This window comes from Astatotilapia calliptera, chromosome 12 (genome assembly GCF_900246225.1).
Source record: "Astatotilapia calliptera chromosome 12, fAstCal1.2, whole genome shotgun sequence".
In the NCBI taxonomy this organism is placed as follows: Eukaryota; Metazoa; Chordata; class Actinopteri; order Cichliformes; family Cichlidae; genus Astatotilapia; species Astatotilapia calliptera.
The window spans coordinates 5,455,746-5,473,610 of NC_039313.1; the positions used below are offsets into that span (position 1 = coordinate 5,455,746).

A 17,865-nucleotide genomic window follows, 5' to 3' on the forward strand; every position below is an offset into this window, starting at 1 on the left:
CCCATGTGGACACCTGCAAATTTGCCAAACGCCAAACGCCTTCTGGAGAAAGGTTTTAGGGTCAGATGAGGCAAAGATCATAATGACAACACTAATGTTTAGAGGAGTAAAAGTAAAGCTTTCAAAACTAAGAACACCGTACCAACGTCAGGTATGGTGGTGGTAGCATCATGCTCAGCCGCTATTTTGCTGCCAGTGGTACTGCACAAAGTGGTTGGAATAATAAAGAAGGAGGACTATCTCCAAATACTTTGCCTCAAATGCACAGCTGGATGGTTGAAAGTTGAACATACTTGAACGTCATGGGACAATCATCCCAAACACACATTAAAACATGCTAAAATTAAGCTTGTGGAACCCCTTCCTAAAGCCCCAACCTCAACACAACTGAAAAATTTGTGTTTTGTTCTAAAAAGTTAAGTCTGTGCAAGGAAACCAAACAATTTAAAGGAACCCTAGCAGTTCTTCAAGGAAAAGAGGTCAAATATACAGCCAGAATTATGCCAGAAACATTAAATTTATATATTTACCCATATGGAAAAGATATATATAAATCTTATAAAGTTTTTATCTGTCTTGTATGAAACTTGTATGAAAAGCATACAAGAGTGAAAACAGATATAAGATCCCTTGAAAAATTTTATAATGAAACTTGTATGTTTTCTATACTTACTAAAAAAATATATGAAAGTAATGAGAAAGTGGCCACTTTCATGAGTAAATCATATATGTTTTTACTATTTCTTTTCCATATGGGTAAGCTTGTATGTCCTGTGTGGATTAGAAAAAATCCCAAATAAATCCAAACTTGTGTGCCCAATTTTTATTATTTAAGGTCAGTAAAGATGTGTGCTGTATAATGATTCCACCCTGGAGAAAGAACAGTTGAAAGAAATCATTAAAAAAAAATACCAAGACATTAGTTACCATGATGAGTGCATGCAAAGTGTATGTATGCAAAATCATGACCACAACTGTATGTGCAACTGTAGTGGAGCAGCATGGAGGTGGTGCTCCAGTAAGCAGAAAAAATGTCTGAAACAGTGTTTAGAGCTGTCTGAAGTCTGAGCTTTTAGCTGCCAGGGATTACGTTTACACAGACTGATCTCACTACTTGAACTTGTATTAACAGGTTTCAAATAGTGATGTTTAATTCAACATTGAAACAGTACTTATATGACCTAATAAGTGCGCACTAAAAACTTAACAATCCATCCACTGGCTGCTGAAATCCATCAGTCTGGACCAAAATGGACTGACCAAAGCACAGATCAATATATGCATGTTTTCAGTCACTAGTGTGGCTCAGAAAATACAGGCAGAGTAAATTAGTGAACAATAAGTGTGAGAGAATTTAGAGAAATGGCACATATAGACTTCTATTGCCCTAAAAAACAAACAGATAAACTTCTCAACCAAAGTTAATTCTCTGTCAGTTTAACATACATGGTAAAGTTCATTGTTAGCAAGGATGTGGATGGTATGAGACACTTTTGTAGTATGACTTTTCCACAGTGCACAGTAACAGGAGGTCAGCTAAATTAAATTGTGCACCCTATGTAATATTTTCTAGTAGAATGCATAAGGATCTCAGCTAAGCTTTAGCTCAGCTGTTCTGCTGGAATTGTGGGATGATCATGACTTTGTTGTCTGCCTGTAGTAAGATCGTATCTGACCATGATGCTATGCTCAGATATAAAGTTTAAAAAGTTTCCCGTCATATCTTTGTCTCAAAGGCATGCACTTTTTTCTCCAAACAGTGGCATCATAAAACACTGAGTCATTTGTCTGTTTTCATGCTCAGCTGCTGTGTTGCATGGTTTTTGTTCATGGGTTGTTGCTGCTACTTCAGAAGCCATTTAACAGACAAGACAGGACAGGCCAGAAGAGTGCTGATAGTAACCATTATTTTGTGTTTGTGGCTAAGCAAACATCATACCTTTCCCTCTAGATTTTGATTGTCAGTTTAAACTCCTAGACAAACTGTCTGCGGTGTGTTATTTACATTACTTTTATATTGACACATATAAGAGACTGATAGAATAGTATGAGCCAAAACAACAGCAAAAATACCATCACAGAGAGTTTTGTATGCGCAAATGGAAGCATGTCAAGCAGATTACAGTCTATAGGAACCTGGTTATTATCAGTGGGGTGCTATCATTCCAAAACTGTTGCTTGTGCAATATATGATAATTTTTAATTCTATTATTTTAGTGTGCAAATTCTTCTCTCTCATAATGATCTTAAAGCATATGAAAACAAATCCAATTGTCTTTCTAGGCATATTTGTTGGGAAAAATTCCAAAAATTCAAGGTGCTTGTTTTGGCGCAGTGTGTTTTCCTTCCTTGGTAATGCTTTTGCAGCCTGCTTCTCCCCCTCCAATACTGCTGACCATTTACTGCATCTTCCCGTCCTCCTCTTACTTGACTTTACGGCCCATCCCCCTGGGTTAAGATGCTGGTGCATGTAAAAACACACATAGTCCCACGCGCGCACTTCCATTAACACACACAAGTGAGCACTTTTAAAACCCTGCACTCTGTCTCTCTCTTTCTTTACACACACATGCACCCCCACGCACACACAAATAGAAAAAACGGCCCAAGGTTAACCCCCACCCTCATTTGAAAACCTCAAGAGGTCAAAGGACAAAGCACAGGCAACTGCCGGAATCTTGGGTAACCGTCACAGTTAGTCCACTCGGTCTGCTCAACTGTCTTGTTGACTTTTTCACTGCCTTATCTTACTGAGAATATTCATGTAAACTGCAACACTTGCAAAACCTTGATGGTTTCAACATTACCCATCAGTATCACACACAACATATATACACTCCCACTGTGGAACTACATTTAAAGTAGATAAAGATCTATCTACTTTTCTGACTACTCAAAACAGAGTGAACAATTTAGTTCCAATAGAATAGTTTCCAGTGGGGCTGTTGTCCAGGAGTTGTTCTTTTTACTTCTAAAATTAACAATATATATATAATTTGTCCAAATTTTTGCAAATAAATGCTTTGGAATTTTTTCTACCAAGCAGTTTGTTTTGTTTGTTACAATACAGAGCATTGCATCACTTTATAAAATGTAGTACATCGAGATATCTGGGCCATTTGAGGTTGATTTGCACATTGTGACTCACATTGTGAGGAATTTTTCCTCTAAAGTAACTAATTTAACATGAACTCTCCATATATGACGCATGCAACTGTCCGTCCCTTTATAGTCCAGCAAAAGTTCCTTCTATCCATCTGAACGAACATCACTAAGAAGACATTTGTGATCATGTAATGATCTGTAATAAATGCTCGCTCTTTCGTGCTTCTCTGGCTAAAAAGCAGAACAAGTTTGCAATCTAATGATGTTGGTGTATTTTAGGCAGACAATCAGCAAACACTCTCAGGCAAACAAAAGAAAAACAGTTTTTGTGCTTTACTTGATGTCCTATGAACGAACGTTCCCATGAAATGCACTGAAATGGATGGATGTTAATCGATATGATAATATTTGTATGATAATTTGCCCATAATTTTACTGTTGTGGTCAGGTTTTTTCAGCCTGCCTTTAGGAAGAAAAAAAAACATTTTACACAAAGCACGTTGATACTTCTGGTATTCTAAATCTACAGTATAAGCAGTATTACGATAACTCAAGTTAAGAGACAAGATGTTTTCACTCCCAACTTGTCATATACTGATGCTTGATTAGGAATCCTTTTTCCTTACTATTTACTCCTGTAAAATCTTTTATTTACATGCTGGGTAAGGCTTCAGAATGCAGTTTTGAAAGATGATGGTGAATAACAACGGTCATTCATCTAATTGCATCATCAAATGACTTCCAACCAGAAGGCAGGAAGTCAAATTCTGCCCTGACTTGGCTCTTTCTGTCAGTTAGGTTAAGTTAGGTTAAGAAAAAAACTCTTGGTTTGGGTTTAAACATTCCTTCCCATCAACACATTTACCATCCTTCCATTTCTTTAGTTACCTACAACAGTAATGACACTGGCTTTCAGCTACCTTTTCAGACAGTCCTTGCACACTAAGCTAATCCTATAGGTCCTGACCAAGCATCAGAATTTGATGGGTTGGAAGTGCTAACGGTTTGTATGAGATTGCAAGCGTTTCAGTACCTCAACCACTTCCCACTCGTCCCGCCTCTTCTTCAGCTGTTCACATTTGCGCAGCTTGCAAATCTGTTTGCCCGTCTTACGGTTCAAACAGTTTGCGCAGGTACCGCAATTCTCTTTGCGGAGACAAGGAGTGCAGGCTCCACATTTCTTTCTTCTTTTCTTCTGGAGGTCAAGCGTGGCTTCCAGCGAGGCGTCCAATGGAGACAGAGAGAAGAGCCCTGCTTCCTGGTGCTCAGCTTCGATATATTTGCTCAATGGGGATGTTGTTTCTATGCATTTCCTTTGCAACTGAAGAGACTGAGCCTCCCCCATGTCCGCGGGGAACTCGTAAACATTCTCAGGTGCCAGACTCGTTCCTCCCTTCGGCCTGGGCATAATGAATGTCCTGCTTTATTTGTTCAGTTCTATTATTTAAAAAGACTGAAAACAGTCGACATACATGCAGTTAAGTTTAAAAAGTAGAGTTTAAAAGCAACATCTGCTAAAATCTCAATATGGCATAATCATCTGGCTGCTCTTAAAAACAGATTGGGAGATGGATAACTTGTCTTGGATTAGTCTTTGAAGATAACTTAACTTGGATGTTAAACCAGCTGCTGCTACACAAGTTAGATTGATGCTCATTTTGTCTACAGGTAAGATGGCATTATCAATGTAATGCTTGTGCTGCTGGTCACAGGAATGGCCCTGGAGAATCTGTGTGGTAACTTCCAGTCTGGAGTCCATCTATCCCAGCTTCCCTGTGGTATGGCCGGCAGCCCGCTCATGGCTTTGTGTACGGAAGCCAGGCTCTGTCTAAGTGTGCAGAGACAACAAAGGCAAAGAGGGAGAGGACAAAACATTTAAAATCAACATCAAAACACAAAAAGAAGTTATTTGTCATTGCGAGGTTTAAAGCGTGGGGCCCAAAAGTCTCAATGTGTTATTGCCTACTCTTACACATTTATTTATATACAACTGGCGGCTTCACATTAAATGCCCAACATTAGAGTTCAGCCTGACTGCTGTCTGGATATCGTCTGGTTTCTGAACACAGCTGTCGGTGCTGTGCATCCAGTTGGCTCACAGCCATACAAGCCTACGTGAGCAGTTTGAGAAGATACTGTGTTATAATGGCAGGCCCCACATGGACAGGGGGGCTTATGTCTCCCTGAATGAAAGGAGGGGGGTGATAAGTTGAAGCCAGGGACAGTCTTCTTTGTCTTGTAGTCGCATGCTCCAGTCAACCATCAGTAAAGTGAATTGTGCTGAGAAAACCCACGGTTTCTTTGCTACTGCCTGGTTTCACAGCCTGCTCACAAGGTGCTTTTAGCACATATCAAAGGCAACCTAAACCACTTTACCTCCAATGAACATGCTGTTTATTGTAACTTTTAGATGATCTCTAATATATACAAGTGCCTTCAAGGGTGGGGAAATTTAAAAAGAGGTCACAATGATTTTCTGGGGAGACATAAACTGACAACCTCTGAGACTGAGAAGTAAAGTGGAGATGCTAAAAAACTGCAGTTCATCTAATGGCCACTTGAGACCATTAGATGAACTGCCTCAAAAGCAAGTCATTCCCCATAGACTCCATGCTAAAAAGCAACCTTCGGAGCTTTAAAAAGGAGCTTTTATACAACCTGATACAACAAACATTTGTTTGCCTCTTATGGACAGTTCCCCCTTTAATAAATAATCTATAGTAACGCTGTTATTTTATAACTGGACAATCGTCCATCTGGATACTTGGATTAGGGGCATGACCTCCTCTAATTGGAGGTTCACTGAACTGTGGCATTCCAGGATCCTGTGCTGTTTGTGCCTTTTGGAACATTTTAATCCACTTATTTGAGAAATAATATTACTGGTTGTGTAGCAGTCCTACAAACGGTTCACAAAGGTGGTGTTTCCCTTGTGGTAAGTGAAATTCTGTTATTTTATTAGTCTGTTACTAAGCACCTATAAGTAAACATGTGAGTCTGTCCATTGCACCAGTACAGTTAATGGGCAGAGCTTGCTAACCGAACTAGCTAGCATTAGCTGATGACTAAATACTGCCCCTCATCCAAGTATGGCCAAAAACTAACATCAATTTGCAAAATGTGGAGTTTATGGAAGACAAACAAACTACTTACAACCTGTAAATCTAGGTCTATGAGGCATTTATAGTACCCTTATATTTGAAGTTTTGCTAGTTGGCAGCTTTGTTTCCTAGCTAACCTTAACTAGATAGCACCCTTAAGCTACCAAACAGATTTATTCCAGTAAAAATTTTAGCAATTACTTATATAACATTTGGTGTAAAGACAAACCTATAGATGTCCTCTGCAGCAAGGCAGCGTAGAGTTAACATTATAGTAAGCTGGAATGACAGCTAATGTCATTACAGTGGCACTACTTTTTAAGGACACAATAGCAGTCGCTCACGTAGCTGTCAGTTAGCTGATAAGCAACAGCTGGAAGTTGATAAGCGGTGACAATGTTGCAGAAGAGTTTTATTGAAGTGCCATTATCTGTGTAAACATGCAACAGTGTAAATAAACTCTGACTCATAGCTAGGATATTAAACTACAAACACTGCGCTGCACAGCCGCAGCACGCGCTCCGGCAACTACTCAAGAAGCACGTGGTTAATCAGCAGTTGTGTCGTCTCTTTAATGTGCTGCGGCCAGTGTCAAGTCTGCATGAGCACCCCTCCCCACCCAGACTGCTGTTATTACTGTTACTGTCCACGTGCTTACCGACAGGGACCACTGCAGGGCGCCCGGCCGCCCAACACCGATCAAAGCAGTCAGATAAACACTTAACAGCCATCCTTAGATTTACATTACGATAATGCCCATTATCTGGCCTTCAATACACAAAGAGCAGATTGGGCTGTAAGCGAGGGCACGCGGTTAATTGCCCCGGGTGCCAAAAACGGCACGTTAGCCGAGCTTCAATACACATTTTTGATTTATATTCATGTTTAAAACTTACCTGCTGTGGGGAATTAATGCGAAGCTGCACATTTATTTTTAATTTTTTTTTTTTTTTTGGAAAGCGTTATATTGGTATATAACATATAACGTGTGCTGCTCAGAATTTTTCGTTTCTCGGTTGTTAAAACAAACAAACAAAATCGCTGCTGTGAGGGAAAAAAACATCCACATTATTATAATGGCGAGCGATAACTTACCACTAAGTGCCGCGATATTCCTCTGTCGCGACAGCCTTTAAAGTGTTTGAAAATGGACATAAAGTTAAGCGAACGAAAAAAATAAAAATGTGAATATTCGAAATGATAAAAAAAGAAAAGGAAAAAAAAGGTTTAGAAAGAAGTTTAGAAATGTGCTAAAAAAAGCGATGCACGAAGGAGAAGAGTGAGGACAAAGTTGGACCCAAATGACATAACTGACTTTAAACGGCTCAGTCTGGTCGATGGGGGGGGGGGGGGGAGGGAGGGAGGAAAAGGTAGTAGATTGTCTTTTGGAGGGGTTAAAGTAAATTATGGACTGGAGTCCAGCCAGATGGAGCAAAGACACAGGGCTGATGTCACACATCTGGAAGTGGAAGTTACCATAAGATAATCCAATGAGTCTTACCTTTAAAAATGATGTTTTATATAAGATCTTGAGAAGCAGTTAGTGTGTTTCAAACCAGATGTTTTGACATCATGAAAAAACCCAACAACACTTTAATCCCATTTAGAAAAAAAACAGGATTTATTATTACTTATCAGTAATTTCTGACCAACAAAACATTGCCATCTTATCTAACAAATTGGCACTCCTATCTTTGCTTAAATGGAAATGTGTTTTTAAATATTTACATATTTTAGAAACCTACATCCACAACTCACCTACAGCTGAGCACGTCTGATAGTTACGCTGGGTGTATTGTGCAACATTTAATGTTGGTTAACTTCAAAACTGGACGCATTTTCTGTATATGCAGTCAAGAGAATCTTTCATTTATTTTTTTAATTTCACTTTGTCATAAAAAAACTGCACTCCAAGACTGCAATCCTTCACCAAAAAACTTGATATTCTCTACAAACAATGGATTAAATAAAATCCATTGTTTGTAGGGATCCAGAAGGATGTGTGAATCTGTATTAGCTTGTGACATTAAGCCAGTGTCTTCTAATTTCTCTTAATTTACTTTGAAGATATGATGCCAAATGTTATTTTCTTGTTCTATACAAGTGAAGCCACTGAATACAGAAACTGGCATCTGTTTTTGGCTGCCAATCATCCTGGGCTAAGCCCCTCCTCTGTGAACAATTTCATATAGGGTTGCTCATAATAGCTCCAGTAATCGCACACGTACAAGCAAAGAGACAACCTTAAACCAATTGCTTCATTGATGGATGTAATCATAACTTCAAAGGACAGTTTGACTCTTGTAACACAATATCATATGTGGAAAACACCACATTATACACATTGAGTAATCAGTGTTATTGCTCGGTTATAACACATCAAATTCTTTATTTTTTTTTTTCACTGTTTTTACACTCCATTGGAGGCTGTGTAAGAAACACAAACATTTTGCTGTAATCACAAAGCATTTCTTCTGAGGTACCGCGCTGTTATATCTTAACACACTTTTGTTTTCGTTCTACTCTTAGCTGATAACACCAAACTGTATCTGTAGCAACCATGACTCTCCAAGCCAGCTTTATGAGACCACAATGTGATGGTGGGCTGATTCCAGCCGAGACCCTGAGGCACAGATGCATCACTTTATTACACTCTTATTGATTCATCCAGCTCACCAGTTTCCATGGCGACAATCATAATCTTATGTTTATACAATGTATGCAAAGACAAACTTAAAACAAAAATGCACATCATACTATAAAGGCTGAGATAACCTTTATGGAGCATTTGGACCATAGGGTTAAGCACCAAACTGTCAGGATCAACCTTATTTTCCAAGAAATTTAATGACAATATTCTGTAATTAATCACAATTACAGCTGAATAAAAAGAGGTGAAGATGCGTGGCTTTCTGGTAATAAATAGCTAAAAAAAAAAAAAAAAAAAGTCACTGTATCATTCTTATTTGCAAACAAACAAACAAACAAAAAACTTCAAAGATTGAGGACCGTTTCAGAGACACGTCTAATACATCAGCATGCTGACTCCAGTGTTGCAGACAATATCATCAAACTGCAGCAAAGAAGAAACAAAGAACAGAATAAACAGAAAAAAGAAGGCCCAGGGTGCTGGGTAAAAAAAGAAAACCTGGACAGCAGGATAAGAAGTATAGTGTGGATTTTCACTGGCAGTAACAACTCTTTGGAGCTCAAACAGTTATTGTAGGTCCGTGCCATTTCATTTGAATTTAACTGCTTAAATGTGCTACAGCACTGTCAAACAATACTTTTTACCTTGCAGTGTCATCTGAACCTAGAATCGTAGATTCCTGGCATAATGTACAGGTCACTACTTCATAATTAATTCTAATTTCTTTGTGTAGAAGCTCTCTTTTAATATACTCTAGGGTCCATTTATCCAGTAATCCAGCCTTATCTAAATACATGGATTTGGTTTGTTAACACCGTCAGTGAAAATCCTGTAAACGGTGTATTATATGGACAAATCTTTATTGGGTTAGTGTGGTTTGTCTGAGTTCAGCAAGGACAGTGTTGGAAATTTTTTCGGACACTTGCTTCAAACTTGCCTGATTTAGGCAAAGTTCTACAACAGAGGTTTCATGTCTATGTGTAATAGTCCACTCAGAACTGCTACAAGGAGCCTCCAGTTTGTATTGGTAAGCCTTCATGGGTAAATGCATAAGCACAAGGAATGTACCAACTCCTCTTTCCCATCACATCACCCCTTAGTCTCATGGTGGCTCAGTCCGGTTGTCACAGAGAAGCAGTCTTTAAGTCCGGACCTGGAACTTACCAGCCTTGGTCATGTACTTGATGCCTTTGAAAGGTTTATACTTCTCACCATACATGTCCAGCCGATTCACTTTCAGTCCTGATGAAGGAGAGAAAAACATCAAGAATTTATTAGACTTATGTGTTACTGGAACAGAACAAATACCAGGGTTAACTATCTGGCTTGATGGTGGAGGGCTCTTCTAGAGATGTTTCAACTAAAACCTCTACAGAGATTTCAACAAGAGATTCCTAAAGCTCCAAAGGCTTTGTTTGCTCTGAGTTTAGTATTACCGTTACATTCTGTGTCACACTGTAAAACATATTTTCATAAATGTGTCAACCCTTGGTGAAACTTGAAAAACTAAGATGGTTGTTTTATACTTCACTGAAAATAAAATCTATTTCCTGGTGTCATGCAAGGTTTATTTATGGGTGTAGCGCCATCTAGTGGTCACCATCTCACTGTTCCCCTACAATGGGACTGTCAGGTGGTTGTCAGCTGACCAGACTGAGCCTAACTGTGTGGGGGTTGAATTAACTTTTCTGTGGTTTAAAAGGCAAAGTGGAGCTCATTTTCACTATTACAGTGAAATTGTCAATCTCATTCAATGTTCAGCTTGGTCACTAAGTGCAAGAAGAGAGAGTATCACAAATAAGAAATGAAGGAATTCTTGAAAGGCAACAGTCACATGTACATGAACATGAGGTTCAGATGGTGTGTGTGTACCTGAGATGGCCATCTGTTGGATCTTGAACTGAATATTGATGGTGGGGTTCTCATCAGGTTTGGATGCTCCAGCCTGCAGGCTCATGGTGCCCTTCAGACTGGGAAGCTTCTGTGGGTTGATCTTGCCAACATCCCATGTCAACAACTGGTTTAAAAAGAAAAAAAATGCACCAAGATGACAGAATTAAATATTTTGTCTCTTAAACATATTCAGATAATTCGGGTTTATATATTTATTCATTCTATTATTTACACTTCCCTTCATCTGTGTTTTTGTGATATAAAGATTGCTGCACAGTTACCTTTGTGACTGGGTCAAAGGTGTATGTTCCCTGGGAGGGGTTCAGGTTGGCATTGAGGACGCCCCGAGGAAGCTGGCTGCTGACTAGGACCGACTCCACGGCCTTGCCCATTGTCTGTTTGGGGCCCAGGGTCAAATCAAAACGCCCCTGGGAACTTCCCTCCCGGAAGGTGATGTTGTGTTTCACGTACACTGGGATGGCTACCAAACTGAAGGTGATAAAACAACATCAGCTATTAGACAGTGGAATCCTACTTTATGGATTAGCATTTCTGTTTATATCCTGATTAGATACATGTAATGAGTCAACTATGTGATTAAATGTTGCTACTAGCCAGTTAAACTAATTATTCATATTTTAGGACACTGACTATAGTTAATAGTTTTGTCCATCTATCACTGGCTGGGGCTGCAACACTCCTCTCTGGTGAACAGGAAAGTAAGACAGATTCCACAAACTAAAGCAGGATTCTGAACTAGAAAATGAACGGTTGTATGTTGCCTGTGTCACAGCAAAGTACTAACTTCTGAGAGCTGACGTGGTAGGAGAGCAACCGGAAGTTTCCATCGGGTGGGATGAAGGAGAGGATCCGCTCGGCTTCCCAGCGCTTGAACCGAACACATGGGTGGAAACTGACATCATCCAGCAGCCGTGGATTCTGCGAAAGAAATGCAGTGGGTCAGGAAGATTAGTGGTGAAGTTTCAAAAACATTAAAATACTTTTAATATCTTTCCATTTCTTTTTGGTATTTACCCAGTGTACCCTGTAAGAACACACAGCACTTATTCCAGCAACACTTTACACAGTTGTGATGTTACTGCATGAAACGTGGGATTTTCGTCAGCAAGTTCCACTGTAAATTTTTGTGGACGTTCAGATTAGACACACTTCAAAGGAATTTGCACTGAATATTTCAAACTGTTGGACACCATAACTGTTGGATGCAACAATTAAACCTTGTAAATAAAGTAGGCAGGAGAGTAATCTGAAACAAAAACTCAGTTAGTCTGACTTACACTGATCTTTCCTCTAGTCAAAACTGGCTGTTATAGCAGAGCTACACTATAAACAGACAGGTTGACTGTTGTTTTAAAGTCCAATAGAGGTCCAGTCATAATATCGATCAGATTGTTGCAATGAAATAATCAAATGTGCACGTCGTTGTTTTTATTAAATCCATAATGGAATGGTCCTCCACATAGCAAAGCCTATTTCTTTCAACATATTTCTACCATATAATCTACCTATGAAATCAGTCTTATCTGCTGCACAGTGAACTACCACATCTGGATGGTTGCCTCTCTGAGAAGCAGACCTCGAGTCAGCAGACGTCAAAGTCTCAGAGAGCGTTTCAGTTGCCCTTATGGGGCATGTTTTTTCTTGACCTCCTTAGTTTCATTTTTTTCCTGTTCTAAAGGATAACAAAAACCACATCATGATCACAAACTCTTGCTAGAGACTTCAACAAGGACCTCCAGGCAAGAGTCAGAAAGAACAAAGAGACAGGAAGAAAGAGGCAATGCAGGGGGAGAGAGAGAGAGAGAGAGAAGCTGATCACTTGAGCTGAAGTTTGATTACTGAAGTGTGTTTCTGTCTTGCATTGGAGAACTGCACGATTAAATTTTTGACTTTGTACTAAAAAAGGTTTTGCCCAAAATAGAGTATAACTAAAGAAATAAATATGCCATCAGAGAATGAGAAAAAAAATAAGTGCATGGTAACGATGTCAGCTTTTAGCACAAGCAATTTGCTCTTGTTAACATCACTGTAACATACATTTACTTGTCCAGACTAGTCGAGGAAACGTCACATGGCGTGGTGCAGGAAATAGCTATGACGGGCTCATGTAGGCAAATCGTCAGGCAGTGATTTTTGGAGAGCTTGATTTGCTTTGGCTTTGTGTTCTTTTGGCAGAGCACACATTTTCAGTGTTGGACAGCTGTGTTTTTACTCCCAATTGTGGGAAGCCAAAATTGTAATTAAGATTAAAATGTGATTACTTGTGCTGCCCTACTTGCATATTACAGGAAGCTTTTATCAGGAAGTTTTATCATCAAAACTGTGACGCAAAGTGCAGATACTCTGGAAAATCAGCTCCCTGCATGCTGCGGTATAAGAGAAAATAAATACATTCTCTGGCAGCTGAGCTCCTCTCAGTACTCTGGTCCAAAATGTGCACAGTGTGGGTGTGACATATTTCGAAGTAAATGTTACTGTATGTTTGACTTTTACTGTGAATATTAATTGTAATGTACAGCACACTGATTTAAATGTTTCCAAGCTGCACCTTGGAGAACCCCCTGCTTGCTACACAGTTATGACCATTTGTAATCATCTGTTATTTGTCTGGAGAGTTCACAGGCTTAAAATATAACAATATAGAGTTTGTGAAAAAAAAGAAACTCACCATGAATGAGAGGGTGAGATCAGGCATGCCCGTCAATTTAACGCAGGCATCGATGACTCCCTGTATTTCTGCTGTGATGGTGGAGCCTATGGGGGTGGAGTTGATTAGAAACAACAATAGAAAGCAAAAAAACATGTTAGAAGAGAAGGCAAGTACAAATAATTGTGTTGTAAAGCTGACATTTTATGTATTGTATTGGCCATTTTCTTTATTTTTTGACTGATTGACTAGAAACTCCTTTCAGGTTCTTCCTGATTCACAAGGGGTCACCACAGCAGGTAGCTCTGCGTGTGTGATTTGGCAGAGATTTTACACCCATCCTGATGCAGCCCCAAAAGGAATGAACCAGAGATCTTTCACTTGTTAAGCAAATGTGCAAACTACTACACTATGGAGCTACTGCCTTTCCGATTAAATGCGGATTAATAATTACTATGTCTCCCATGCATTATAATGCAAGCAAACAGTGACATGTTTCACAACAAACAGTTGAAAAGAAATACCAGATTTATCGATGATCGCATCGATCTCCTCCACCACGTCGAAATAAGCTTCATTGTTTGTGTACTTGACCCCAGTGCGCCGCCAGGGGACTACAGACAGCTGGCCTGTAGGGAGCTGTTCACCCACATTGGTGCTGCCTGGAAGCAGAAATTAACAACAGTATAGGATCATGCACACAGAGTCAAACAGCTGCTGTAATATCCATGGCTCACACTGTCAATTGAATTCATTCAATGCTATTTAGATGAACTGTAATTGTTACTGAAAGAAGTTTCAGCTGTGTATGAACAAAGCATTAATGTTGCCTGAAATCAGGAAGTAAAAGCAGCACAAATAAAAGACTGAAAGACCTGTGATGGTGTTGACCATGGTGCGGAGGATGGTAGGAGGCTTAATGAGCTCTTTAAGAATGTTGGACTCTGTGGCCAGAGGAAACCCGTTATCCAGCATCTCCTCCAGTAGTTCATAGACCACTACCACATTGTCCTTGATGGCCGCCTCTGTACACACTCCAAAATAGTCCTGAGAACAAAGCACACAAGCAGGATATGCACTTTTAGTTAACTACAAATAATGATAAAAGTAGACAGAAACAGACATGAGAGGGGAGGAACAACCTGAAAAGTGTCTACGACTCTGTGCAGGAACTCGATGACAAAGAGCGGCGGGACCTCACTCTGGATGACCGCCACAAAGTAGATGTGATGCCTGAGCACACTGATAAGGTAGTGATGAGGCGTGGGGATAACTGGTGGGACATTCTCTGGCTCAGTAGCTCGCTCCTGGGCCTCAAAGAAGTAGTCGCACACGGAGCGGCTGACCACACTTTTCCAGTGCTTCTCCAGGAAAATATCCCCTGAAGCGTTAATTAGGAACAAGCTGTGGATCATTGTGGCTAAAGGCTGTTGGGAGGGAAAAACAAGGGACCACCAGAGGTTTTTAAATGAGAAAATGCTAAGACCAAAACACCATGCCTTCTGTTAACATAAAGAACAGAATAAGAAGGTTGTTTAAGTGTCGCATTAAACCATCAAGTGTGACAGTGAGGTAGCAGGCGCAATGGAGAATTTTACCCGAAGACAGACCCTATTCTCACATGACACTGGGAGTACCATGCTCTGCTCTCCGGATAATACTGTCTATACACTGTGCTTAGTTTATATATGAGAACGGCTCAAGTAACAGAGTAGGTCTACTGAGCTGAGACTGAAGTTCAGGGTTTCAGAAATTAAGAAACTAACTTACGATGGCTGAGAAATGTGACTCCAGAATATAAATTATACATGCGGCAAAGCTATCAAGTTTTAACCGGATATAACTTTACAACTAAAATAATTGCAACTGCTAAACTATCAAGTTTAAGAAAAACAGGCGTGTAACTAGCTAGCTAGCTAGCTGTTTCTATTAGATTGTAGATGAAGGCCTCCATCTCTCTGTATGAGATGCTACCTCCGTCCCTCCTCCTGCTTCAGTCTTATGACAGAAAGCTCCGTCACTGGGTCCAGGGGGTTAAAATACGTTAAAATAACGATGCTTTTGTTTGACGAATAAAATTGTAAGTTGCCGCTGGAACCATTTCTAAAATTGCAAGTGACTCACCGAAGACAATTTTCTGACGTTTTCGTCTCGCCTTTCACCTTTTTTTCCTCTCAATGAAAGATTAAGCCGACGTTGCTTCCCGTTAGGTGGAGCAGCAGATCCTGAGTGAGGAAGGATGGCAGAGCAGAGCGAACCAATCAGAAGAAAGACCAAGCGTAAAATCCCACCTTCTTAATAGAGGCATAGGCCAACAGTGCGGAAACTGGTGGCTCGTGACTTGGCTGTGATTGGTTTATAGCGGGAGAACGACGGTAAACACCAGTAAAAATCACCCGCTGATTGGTTTTAAGATGTACCTGGTCTGACATTTTGTTTGCGGGATCAGATTTCATCTTGTGGAGCTCTTTTTCGATTCAAACAAATATAGGAATATTTACATAGTCTGCCTCTTATTATTCATTTTTACGTGTATTAAAAAAAACCCACCGTGAAATTGCAAAGACAAAATGCACATAATAGCCCACAATCTGATATCCATTAGGGGGGGTTAGGCATACTTTATCCATAATAAAGTGAGACTTAGCGATGCCTTATACTAACGTTCACCGTAAAGATTATCAAATGTGATTTAGACAAACAAAGAACCCATGCACAAGAGCAACTTTGGGCTCGTGCTCATTCTTAATAACATGTCAATTACAAGTTGTGTACACAGTGCAGTGAATACACAGATTTAAAAAACTAACACTCATCTTTGCCACAGCAAAGACATATAACTGTATAACTGTAACACATAACTGTCCTAACTCTTTATCATGTTTCAGATGAGTCAATATTGAGTCAATATTCCAAATTTCAGTAAAGTTTTTGAGCTGCTTTTGTACAGCTCTACACGAAGGCATTAAAACAACCAAACAGAAGAAAGGAGATTAACAACTTAAGCAAAGGGATCAAGAGTGTTAAAAGGAGGTACAAAATAAGCAGCCCCGGGGAAAGGGAAGGCATAAATAAACTCAGAAGCAGCCTTCAGGAATGCCTCAACCGACTAAGAAGAAAGAAATTGAACAAGGAAAAGAAGACGAGTAAAGCCCATTTCATTAAAGATCCCTACAACTTCCCTTCAATTCAAGGACACATACTGAGCCTGATAAAACCTACCCCTTGGCAACCACCCAGAAACGGGCATGGCAGAACCCCCCCCCTTCCATTCTCAACACCAACAAACCAACATGGAAAGAAGTACATGAAGTGACAAAAATGCTTGAGCTGTTTTAGCCCCAAGACCCAGCACTATACCCTAAAAGTCTCCCCCATCTTGAACATGAACTTTATCATTACAGCAACTGAAAAGGTACCCAGAGGTCCAGCAATGGATACAGGGGTGCAACAATAGGTCAAAAGGGGCTTCATGGATGACGTCACAATCACAACATCTTCCCAGACATTGTGCAGACAAGACTGGTTCTAGCCAGACTTGATAAGGTGGTAACATTGCCTAAGATTACATACATCCCAAAGAAATAAGGGAGGATGATCATTATGAAACTCAACATTACTGACAAGTGCCATCTGCTTATGCACGGCAAAATCATCCAAGTATCAAGGACAATCTCGTAAATTATCTGGGAAAGTGGTATGACAAGGTGCTAAGGGACAACCATGTCCACAGCACTGAGGGGGAAGCAAAGCTGAAGAGTACTGAAAAATCTGGATACCTGGGGAAGTGTAAGACATGGCTGTACCAACAGGGCCTGCTCGTAGCGACGTAGCGGACGAAAGTGTATAAAGTCCCACTTACAGTGGTGGAGGGAAAATTAAAAAGTACCTAAGAAGGTGGCTGGAAGGAGGCATTTGAGAGGAAGCACTACAAAGAGCTGGTGCAGGACTGTAGGGATAAAGATGGGCAGACAAGTACAGAGGTCACCCTGTCCAATGAGTGTGGAAGCTGTTGACTAACGGAGAGAAAATAAGGAGGAAATTGGGAAGACTGGGGGAGAGAGCAGAAAGAGCCTCCTATTGGATATGAAGTAGGAAGGAAAGGTTGAGCTGGCAGGCAGACCAAGTGAGTAGTGGCTGGCCACTGCTGCTGACTGCCAGCAGGAGGATGTTATGGTGCAGATAGTTGGTACCCATCTGACGGGAGGATTTGTGACGTTGAAAGATCCAAAATGAATGACCGCAGGAGCATCACTGATGACGTGTCCAGACTTTTCAGAATACAAAAACGATGAGTTGAGTCTATTAAATTCCAGCTGAATGCTTAAATTATTGATCAGACTAATTTTAAAGTTCTCCAGAAGAGAGTATTTCTTTGTCCCTTTAAAGAAAAAGCCTCAAGATGGGGTCATAACATATTGCAAGTGTCATTTCAAGCATAAACTACT

The 17,865-nt window shown here is 40.1% G+C and overlaps 2 protein-coding genes across 4 annotated transcripts in view; both read right to left on the reverse strand.

Moving 5' to 3' along the window:
* Nucleotides 1-7,508, reverse strand: part of tet3 (tet methylcytosine dioxygenase 3) — a 46,958-nt gene extending 39,450 nt beyond the window's left edge. For 2 of the 3 annotated variants that reach the window (XM_026187981.1, XM_026187979.1), the window contains exons 1-2: nt 7,302-7,508; nt 4,139-4,933 (exon numbers count right to left, since the gene is read on the reverse strand). In XM_026187981.1, coding sequence (XP_026043766.1) covers nt 4,139-4,513 — 375 coding nt within the window. In that variant the 5' untranslated portion in view covers nt 4,514-4,933; nt 7,302-7,508. Of the gene's footprint in view, nt 1-4,138; nt 4,987-7,301 lie in introns of those variants that run through there. The other variant, XM_026187980.1, reaches the window with a different exon arrangement.
* Nucleotides 7,509-9,151: 1,643 nt separating this feature from the next.
* ap3m2 (adaptor related protein complex 3 subunit mu 2) lies at nt 9,152-15,921 on the reverse strand. The gene is made up of 9 exons (XM_026187985.1): nt 15,542-15,921; nt 14,560-14,844; nt 14,293-14,464; nt 13,942-14,079; nt 13,439-13,524; nt 11,555-11,688; nt 11,031-11,238; nt 10,729-10,873; nt 9,152-10,098 (listed from the first exon to the last, which is right to left on the reverse strand). The coding sequence occupies exons 2-9, from the start codon at nt 14,830-14,832 to the stop codon at nt 9,998-10,000; spliced, it is 1,257 nt and encodes a 418-aa protein (XP_026043770.1). The 5' UTR covers nt 14,833-14,844; nt 15,542-15,921; the 3' UTR covers nt 9,152-9,997.
* Between the last annotated feature and the right edge of the window lie 1,944 nt (nt 15,922-17,865).

What these genes read in the sequence shown, in the direction of transcription:
- ap3m2 (XM_026187985.1), bottom strand. Translation starts at nt 14,832, where the DNA reads ATGATCCACAGCTTGTTCCTAATTAACGCTTCAGGGGATATTTTCCTG. An exon ending in TGCGATCATCGATAAATCTG is followed by an intron (nt 13,525 to 13,941) that starts GTATTTCTTTTC and finishes CCACCCCCATAG; the next exon opens with GCTCCACCATCACAGCAGAA. An exon ending in ATCTCACCCTCTCATTCATG is followed by an intron (nt 11,689 to 13,438) that starts GTGAGTTTCTTT and finishes TTTCTTTCGCAG; the next exon opens with AATCCACGGCTGCTGGATGA.